This window comes from Manis pentadactyla, chromosome 12 (assembly GCF_030020395.1).
Source record: "Manis pentadactyla isolate mManPen7 chromosome 12, mManPen7.hap1, whole genome shotgun sequence".
NCBI classification, from domain to species: domain Eukaryota; kingdom Metazoa; phylum Chordata; class Mammalia; order Pholidota; family Manidae; genus Manis; species Manis pentadactyla.
Genome location: NC_080030.1, coordinates 22,847,175 through 22,857,265, shown reverse-complemented (window position 1 = coordinate 22,857,265; position 10,091 = coordinate 22,847,175). Strand labels below are relative to the sequence as shown.

The window sequence follows — 10,091 nt, the reverse complement described above, 5'->3', positions numbered from 1 at the left end:
GTCGATCTGTTCTCATGTGTCATTAAAGGTCAAATTTTCCTTATTGATTTTTTCTGTCTGGGTGATCTATCTATTGATATATACGTAGGGTGTTACAGTCCCCTACTATTACCACGTTGCCTCTCCTTATCCCTTTATGTCTCAGTAGTTGCTTTACAGAATTGGGTGCTCTTATACGGTTAAAAGAACATATGGGATGTGAACAGTTCCCAGGAAGGTGTTGTTTTAATTTGTCTGATTTTTCTCAAACTATTCAAATTCAGTTAGACAATATCCATCAGATCATTGATAACTTTTCACAAATGCCTAGGGTACCTAACTGTTTTTCTTGGTTTCATTGGATATGGCTGGTAATTGTAGGTCTGCTTTTGTTATGTATCTGTATTCCCATTCTGCTAATGTGTGTACGCAATTTAATTAGTAGTTTGTTAAAACCTATACATGCTTATGTTACTCTACAAGAAGATATGTCAAAGAAATAATCAATCTTCCCATGTTTTCTTCCATCTGCTAGTTCTATAGCTTTTCTTCTTCCTTCCTAATTACAACCCTTTAGTAGAATTCGTGCCTCATATCGAAAATTACTGAATATCATAATTCTTGCAAGTGGTAAAGATACCTCCAGACAAATGCAGAGTGTAGAAGCCACAGGGCATAAGTCTGCAAAGACCTTTTCAAAGAATATTGCTTCTCTCTCACTTACCAACTTTACATTTCCCTGTATGGCCCTGGAAGATGACTGGTTAGCCAGAGACGGGTAAGATTCCTCAAGGGAGGAAAAACCTAAGACAGGCACAGTCGAAGGGGGACCATCAGGTGAGAAACTGGGGATCAACAGAGGTGAGGCTTAGATCCTCACCCCCCTGTTTTGAGAGAAATCTTCTGCATCCGTGGATGTTTTGTTGCCCTTGTCTAGCTTGGATTAATACTTAGTCTATAGGCACAGACCTGATCATCTATATTTGCCCTCTTACAGCACTAAATTATGTTTTGTACCTTTATCTTGCATCTATCTAACACTTAAGCATTTTATTTAAAAAATTATAATAAAGGAGAAATGTGGGATTCACATATAAATCAAGTAAAAAAATCAAACGAATAATCATATCTGACTTGATTGTTTATAGTTCATGATGTGTGATCAAAACCGAAAGTTTCTGTGATGACTGCCCTTGTACTGTTCACCATGTAAGAACTTGTTCACCATGTAAGAACTTGTTCGTTATGCTTCAGAAGATTGGAGACTGTTGAGAGTTAGGCTTGGGGTGGATTAATGATTGTGCATTGAGTCCCCTATACAGAATTTTATTGTTGTTAACAACCATTTGATCAATAAATATGAGAGATGCCCTCTCAAAAAAAAATAAAAATAAAAATAAAAAGAATTGGGTGCTCTTAGCTTAGCTGCGTAGATATCCATAACTGTTATAACTATTTTGTTACGGTAGTGGTTTTGAAGTCTCTTTGTCAGATACGAGTCCTGCTACTCCAGCTTCCTTTGGTTTCCATCCGCACGGTAGATCTTCCATCCTTTCACTTTAGGTCTGTGAGAGCCTTTAGGATTTAAGTAAGTCTGTTGCAGGTAGTATATAGAATAGTCTATTTTTTTTTCTCCATTCAGCCACCTTATGTCTTCAATTGGAGAATTTAGCCATTTATTGTCAAATGAATTATTGGCAGGCATGTACTCACTGCCATTTTGTCAACTGTTTTTCTCACTTTTTATTGTAGTTTTTCTCTGTTCCTTTCTTCTTTCTTGTTCCCCTTGTTATTTGAGCATTTTCATAGTGTTATGTTTAGATTCCTTTCTCTTTTTCACATGTGTATTTACTATAGGTTTTATCTTTGCATTTTCTGTGAGGATCACATATAACATCTTATGTATGTCACAGTCTCTGTTAAGTTGGTAGTAACAATTCTAAACACATTCCCAAGCATTGTATTTTTACTCACTGCCCCATGTGTTATATTTTCGATGACACATCTGATATTTAATTTTATGTATCCCTTAACTATTGTATTTTTAATTTATAATTTTGTTCTCTTATCTTTCATATTTGATTTATAAGTGATTAATCAACTACCTTTATTATTTACTTTAACCAGTTAGATATTTACTTTTGTATGTCTTGTTATTTTTAACTAGTACCACTTATTAGCTCAGAAAATTCCTTTTAATACTTCCTGCAAGGCCGATTTAGTGTTGATAAACCCCTTTAGCTTTTTTTTAATCCGGAAAACTCTTTTTCTCTTCATCAATCTGAATGATAACCTTGCCAATTAGAGAATTCTTTGTTGTTAATCTTTCTTCCCTTTCATTATTTTAATTATGACATATTTCTCCCTTCTGGCCTGTTAAGTTTTGGCTATTAAATCTGCTGACTGTCTTACGTGGTTTCCCTTATAGGTAATATGCTGGTTTTCTATTCTGCTTTTAAGATTCTTTTCTTTCATCCTTAACTTTCACTATTTTAATTATAATTTCTCTCCATATGTTTCTCTTTTAGTTCCTGGTATTTGGGACTCTTTTGTTATTCCTGTACCTGGATGTCTGGTCCTTTCTCCATATAAGAGAAGTTTTCCACCATTATTTATTCATACAGTTTTCCTGGCCCTTTCTCTCTTCTCCTTCTGGGGTCCCTCTAATGAAAATGCTCTTCTCAAAGTTGTCTCAAAGGTTCCTAATGGTGGCCTCACTTTCTAGAATTCTCTTGTCCTTGTTTTCCTTTGCCTGAGTATTTCCCATTGCTTTGGTTTCCAAGTCAGTGATTTGTGTTTTGAGTTCATCCATTCTGCTGGTGAACCCTTCTAGAACATTTTTCATTTCAGTTATAACCTTTCTTTGGTACTTTCTTATTTTTTTCTATCACTTTATTGAAATTATCATTGTGTTCTCCCATTCTTCTCCTGAGTTGAGTAAGCATCTGCATGACCATTGGTTTGAACTCTGTCAGATTGCTTATCTGTTTCATTAATATTTTTTCTGTGCATTTGACTTCTTCTTTGGTATTTCACATATTCCTCTGTCTCCTCATGTTTCCTATCTCTCTGTTTGTCTTTATATATTAGGGGAAGTGGCAAACTCTTTTGGTTTTGAAAAAGTGGTCTTTGTAGAAGCTTTGTTTTGTGGCCCAGAGCTCAGTCTACCTTGGACAGCAGAGCCAGGAACTCTGTGGGAATCTCTTGTGTGCCTGGGAGCATCAGCTGGTTCTGATACGGCTGCAGCTGCTGTGTGTGCGTGGCAGGGCTTGGTGCATTTGGCCACCTGATTGCAGCTTGGCCACTAAAAAGGGAGAGTGGGGTTTGGGCTGCTTTCTCACCCCAGTTGCAGGAGTGTCTCTGCATAAGGTGGCCAGAGCTCAGGGTGCTCTTCCTGCTGGGACAACTGGTTACCTGCACAGTGAAGATGATGCTCAGGATGGCTGCCAATCCAGTTGAGGACCAGCCACTGTATGGGGAAGCTGGGCTTGGTGCACTGACATGGCCTGTTGGCACCTGCACTGCTGGAGGATGGTGCTCAGGACAAATGTTCTGGCTGTGTCTCTGCATGGTGTGGGGCGGGGCTGGTGCTGGCCGGCCCTGCCGAAGCTTGAGTTATGCATATGGTGGGTGGGACAGTAGCCCAAGCCAGTTACAGCACGAGGTGGGCAGAACACACTCTCTGGGTCTTGCAGGCCAGAAAGAGGGCACCAGAAATGGAGTGTATCAGCTCCATTCCCACAAGTTAGGATGAGACTGCAAAAATGTCCACCAGTGCTTCTCTCCCTGTGTAGTTCCTGCAGTTCCTGCCTCTACAACAGTCACTGTAAAATTACAAGCATTTGGTAAACTCCCCATAGGTCTATGGTTCTCCGTTAAATCCTGTTGATCTTGAAACATGACATTTTGGTGTCTTATCTGTATGACCTGGAAGTGCAATCTGCCCCGGCCACAAGAGCCAGACACCCTACTGGTGTCTCTTGCATGGTTGGCAATGCCCGCTGGCTGAGATAAAGCTGCAGCTGCCATGTGGTGATGGTCTGGACACTCCAGTCTGGGTGTCTGATGTGGGCAGTCCCTTCACTCCGTGAGTGAGAGTTAAATATTTTGGGATCCCTCTTCATTGTGGGTTTCTAAGAGAGGTTGCATCTCTGCATCTTTTAAACTTCTCAGTGTGTCACTTGTCTTTTCTTGTAGAGGCGAATTCATGTAGTTCTCAGGTCTTTTTGAGGATAATGATTCCATATTTAGGCATACATTTGCTGTGTCTATGGGTGATGAGTTCAGGGTCCTCCTGCTCTGCCATCTTGAATTCTAATCCAGGAGGCTATACTTTGTGCTTTACAATTTGTCATATGATCCAGGTTGAGTAAATTTTATTGATGTTTTCTTTTTATGTAAGAAATCTATCATTTAATAAGTTTTCAAAAATATGTGCAGATGGTCATTACAAGTCCATATCAGAAGACAGGAAGAGACTTCAAAAAAGATTCCTGGTGCCCCACTCAGCCACCTACAAATTTATCATTACATTAGCAAAAACTATTGGGTTTTTTCCAGAATAGGTTAGTTTATTCTGATCTTTTATAAATGGAGTGAACACATGGAGATGACACTGATACTATGTACTTATTGCATGTATCAGTAGAGTTTTTAAAAATGTCATCAAATACTAAGACAAAAATCTACCAGAAATTTTGGTTTATCAATTTACTCATACCTGGACTTAAATTTTGAGGCTATTAGGAATAGTATTTCATGAATATTCTTTCAAAGCCTGATTCTAAAAGTAGGACTAAGGAATGTATAAATGAGGTTAATTTTTATTAAAACAATCAATATATACTTTTCTATTACAACACCGTACCTCTGTGCCTTTTACTCAGTACAAATGCAAGAGATGCAAATACTGTTATTCCAGGGCCTCCCACTTACCAGGAAAGAGTTGGGAAAATGTGTATGGGCTTAAGGTCTTGCACTGGAATTTGCAAGTATCAGGAGAATGTAGAATTGTTTGTCTTAAGCAAAATGAGCTTTTCAATAATGGATGTAGGCAACTGATCTTTGCGCTCAACATAAGGATGATTTGTATTCACAAACATGGAGTTGTGATGTGTATGAAAGTGCAGGGTCTCTAGAGCCATTATATCAAAAAAGCCATGCACTAAATCCATAGACACTTTACTTTTTAATATTAGGCTAGGGATTTCAGGTTGAGAATTTGCATAAACACAAGATGAGTATTTTAATAGTTAAAATTTGTCTCCTTTTCTTGGACATTCTAAACATGGCAAATAGCTCCTTGATTTAATAAGAACAGATAGATATGAAAATATTGTATATATTGAATATTTTGTGTAGATTTATATGGGTTGTGTGCATCTTTTCCTGTGTGTTTGTGTGTTTCTAACACACATTTCTAACCAAGAAGAAAGAGAGATTTGGAGAAAATGCCCAAATGTATATCACCTGTGCCCACAGAGCCATCAAAAAATATATAAGCCTCCCTCCCTCCTTCCCTCCCCCCTCTCTGTCATTTATGCAGCTTTTCTTAGAGTGACAATGCTTGGCTACTTGTTTTCTGATACTTTTGTGATATCTTTCAAAATTAATAAAATCTTAAGTACCTTCATTACTTAGGTTATAATTATTGCTTCTTTGTTTTGTGTACGTAATCTTTCCCAACCCCAAGGTCATAAAGTTGTTTTCCTCTGTGTAGCTCTTGGGGGAAGGGTGTTCCAGCCTGGAGTGAATCCCCTGTGAGACTGGTCAAACTGAAATAATTCCAGGGAAAGCACAGGCTGGGGGGAACCATTTTTCTTGCTAGAAGCCTGCTGGCCCTGGCTGCTGCATCTGGTGGCTGCTTTCAATCTACCCCCATGGTAGAACTATTTTATTAAATAAAAATATTATTAATATCCTCTTATGCTGGCTTTGCAAGTAGGGATTCTAGATTACTTTGAAATATTTTATTAATATTGCTAAATAAATTTTGTTAGCCACTACCCCAAACATACCACAATAGTTGTGTTCCACTGATATCTCCAGGTGTTATTTCCATGTGTCTGAAGAACATTCATGAGTGGATAAAATACTACAATAATTTTAAGATACATCCCCATTATTTAAATGGTAAAATTTGAAAATGATGTATCTTGGAACTAAGGAGGGACTTCTCCCTAAAATAATCAAACATATTTAATTTGACTTAATGATACAGTTCCAAGGACTTTCCCCACAGTCAATTTTATGTCCTTGTTTCTAAGGCTATAAATGATGGGATTCACTGATGGAGGCACCACTGTGTAAAAGACTGATAGAGTGATATCTAGGTCTGACCTCAATTCAGAGGCTGGCTTCAGGTAGGCCAAGGCAGCTGTTGTAAGAAACACAGTCACAACAATCACATGAGTGAGGCAGGTGGAGAGGGCTTTGGACCTGTCCTCCAGGGAGGAGAACCTGGAGATGGCGGAGAAGATGTGCACATGGGAATATAAAATAGAGAGGAAACAAACCAGTGCAATACTTGCACTAAATGCACTCACTGCCGCTTCATTTATATTCATTTTGGTTTCTGAAATCAAAATAATCTGAGGGATATCACAGAAGAAATGATGGATCTTATTGAACCTAAAAGTTGTGGGAAAAGTCGGGGCAGTGTGCATGGCTCCATAGACCCCCACACTGATGAATGACGCCACCACCATCCGCCCACAGGCCCCCTTGGTCATGATGATCTCATAGTGCAGCGGACGGCAGACAGCCACATAGCGGTCATAGGACATCACTGTGAGGATGGCTATTTCAGAAGAAGCAAAAGTCACAAGGAACAGCACCTGGAAGACACACCCAAGGAAGAATATTGTGTTCCTGTTCATCAGGGAGTTGAGAGCAAATTTAGGAACAGTGTCAGAAATGTAGCAGAGATCTATGAGTGACAGGTTCTTCAGGAAGAAGTACATGGGTGTGTGAAGCTGAGGATCCACAGTAATGAGCATGATGATGAGTCCATTTCCTAACAGGGCTGCCAGATAAGCCATGAGGAACAGGAAGCCATGGAGGGTTTGCATCCTCGGGTCCTCAGAGAATCCCAGGAGGAGGAACTCAGTGACCCCTGTAGAGTTGATCTTTTCATCCAATACTGTGGTCCCCAGGAGTGAACTGTATACTGTAAACAAATATATACAATAATGAAAATGTTACCTTGTTGTGTTGATGGACATGTGAATTATCTGTAGTGACCATTTTACATGTAGCATGTGTGTGTGTTCATCTATACCTTTTCATTTTTCCTACTAGTTATGGACATTTGTAAAGTTACTTAAGTCCTGTGTACCTGGTTCATCATTTTCTAGCAATACTGTTCTAAGTTAATTAATATATATGTTTAGAAGTATTTGAAAAACTTTATGGAAGGAACAAAATGAGAAATGAACATGTGGAACTACATCAAACTAAAAAGCTTCTGCACAGCAAAGGACACCAACAGCCTAACAAAAAGACATCCAACATATTTTTTGAGATTATATTCATAAGAGACTTATTTGATAAATGGTTAACATCCAAAATATCCAAACAACTCATTTACCTCAACATCCAAAAAACAAATAACCTGATTAAAACATGGGTAGAGGACCTGAACAGACACTTCTCGAAAAATGAAATAAAATGGCCAACAGGTACATGAAAGGAAGCTCCACATTGCCAATCATCAGGGAAATGCAAATCAAAACCACAATGAGATATCACCTCACACCAGTTAGGATGGTCACTACCCCAAACACAAGAAATAACAAATTCTAATGAGGATGTAGAGAAATGGGAACCCTCCTACACTGTTGGTGGGAATTTAAAGTGGCTCAACAGCTGTGGAAAGCAGTATGGAGATTCCTCAAAAAACTAAAAATAGGCATACATTTGACCCAGTAATTCTACTCTTAGGAATTTACCTGAAGAAAACAAAATCCCTGATTCAGGAAGATATATGCACCCCTATGTTTACTGGCACACTGTTTGCAATAGCCAGTATGGAAGGGACCTAACTCCCCATCAATAGATGAATGGATAAAGAAGAAGTGGTACATATACACAATGGAATATTATTCAGCCATATAAAGGAAAGAAATCCTGCCATTTTTAACAACATAGCTCAATCTAGAGGGTATTATACTCAGAGAAATAAGCCAGACAGAGATAGAGAAATGCCATATCTTTTCATTTTATGTGAACTATTAAAACAAAACAAAACAGAAGGAAGAAAGCAGCACTAGACTCATACGTAGACACTGAGAAGGGACTGGTGGCTACAATGGGGGATGTGTTGAGGTTGGTGGTGGGGGATGAGAGGGGGGTAACAACACACAATAATTCAACGTGTCACAGCATGGAGAATATAGTCAGTGATTCTGCAACATCTTCTAAGTTGATAGTAACCACACTAGAGGGGCTGACAATTTAATAATATGGGTAACTATTGAACCACTGTGATGTATATTTAAAACTAATATAAAATTGTATATGGACAATACTTCAATAAAAAAAGATTTGGCAATGTTGATGTTCATCATCAACATTGGTTGTCGAAGATATTGAAGTTTTTATTTATTAATAATTGTAATCAGTGCAACAAGCAAGAGAGTAAAGTTCCAAGACTATTATAATCTTACAGCGGAAGAAGTAAGACATGGAAAGGGGTCAGCACTCTTTCCCCACCGCAGCGCCAAGGGGCATAAGCAGTAAAAGGCACAGATATGACTGGGCAGTCATTTCTTCGACTTTATGCCTGCATGTTTTCTGCAAAGACACCCTGCATAGGGTCCAGTTCATGGCCAGCAGTAGGGAATGGGTGTAGCTTAGAAAACAATAAAATGGTTAGTTTTTAAAACCCAATGTTAATTACAGTTAATTGGAAAATAAAACCAGGCCATTTGATTCCTGCTAACTTCATCTTGGTAGTTCCTGCCATTCTCACTGGATAGAAAGTGTGTGTTTATATGTCTGCAGTTTGTCTACTTAAACACTATTGATTGAATGGGAAAAACTATAATATTGTCTTAGACGCTTGTCTAAACTCTGCCAGGTTTTTCAGATAAGCATTTATTATCAATTACACAGTATTTATACTTTCAGAATAATTTCTTCCCAGCTCATTTCTTAATTCAGCCTTGGTCAAAATAGCAATGATCCACCACCTATAGTTTCAGCTGTTTCCTAACCTGTGGGAATTCTAACTTAAATTTCCAGGAGTCAACAAAAAGTACACTTTCTCTTCCTCTGGTCATGGTCTAAATACCACCAAATATTCTTGAAAGACATAGTTCCTGGCTTTGTTTAGTTTCTGTGCCTTAATTCTCTGGTACATAATACAGCAAATTCTTCCTCACATCTAAATTGTTTAATGAACTCTGAACTAATACAAAGGTACTCATTCTATGAATGGACTCCACATAGTTAGGGCTGGAAACATCTCTGGTACACCCTGAGAATATTTTTAGGTTTCCAAATCCAACTGAACATGATTTCATGTTTGTACAAATCAGAAAATGTAACTCAGTTTCCCAGTCTGACAAGTCAACGTAGCTACTGTGCGTTAGAAAACCCTGTACTACATCGGAAGGCTTAAAACTCACGTGTTGATGCAGAGTTTGCCAAAGACAATGGGCCGGGCTGTGCCCAGGCTGGGCTGCTGCCAGTTCGTCTGGTGTAGTGCTGTCGGTCACTCTCTGATCCAGGGCACCTGCGGGTTGAGAAATGAAAAGCCTGTTGTGTTTGTGGACCCTGGACACTATTTGTCTTGGTGACAGATTGATAAGCTGAGGTATCTCTATGTAGAAGTACTGTGTTTTTTAGTTACTGTGCTGCAGTTCTACACAATAAAATAATTTCTTTAGTGTAAAGACCTCGCAATTGCCCATTTTCTGACGAGGATAAGGTATACTTCTATAAAGGAGATGATACTGTAAAACAGATCTACAAAATATGATGTGAATACATTTGGAAGATAATTTATAAGGGATTCCTGGAAGAGGGAGTTTTTCTCTCCAAATCGTCTTTCTTACATAGAGCTAAGGACAAATGGATAATGAAAAAGGGATCCATTTTCTTCTGTATTA

General features: G+C 38.5%; 1 protein-coding gene across 1 annotated transcript; it reads right to left on the bottom strand.

Annotated features, from left to right (window-relative positions):
- Positions 1–5,499: 5,499 nt before the first annotated feature.
- LOC130679957 (olfactory receptor 14A16-like) lies at positions 5,500–9,842 on the bottom strand. The gene is made up of 2 exons (XM_057489566.1): positions 9,609–9,842; positions 5,500–7,147 (listed from the first exon to the last, which is right to left on the bottom strand). The coding sequence occupies exon 2, from the start codon at positions 7,047–7,049 to the stop codon at positions 6,168–6,170; it is 882 nt and encodes a 293-aa protein (XP_057345549.1). The 5' UTR covers positions 7,050–7,147; positions 9,609–9,842; the 3' UTR covers positions 5,500–6,167.
- Positions 9,843–10,091: the final 249 nt, after the last annotated feature.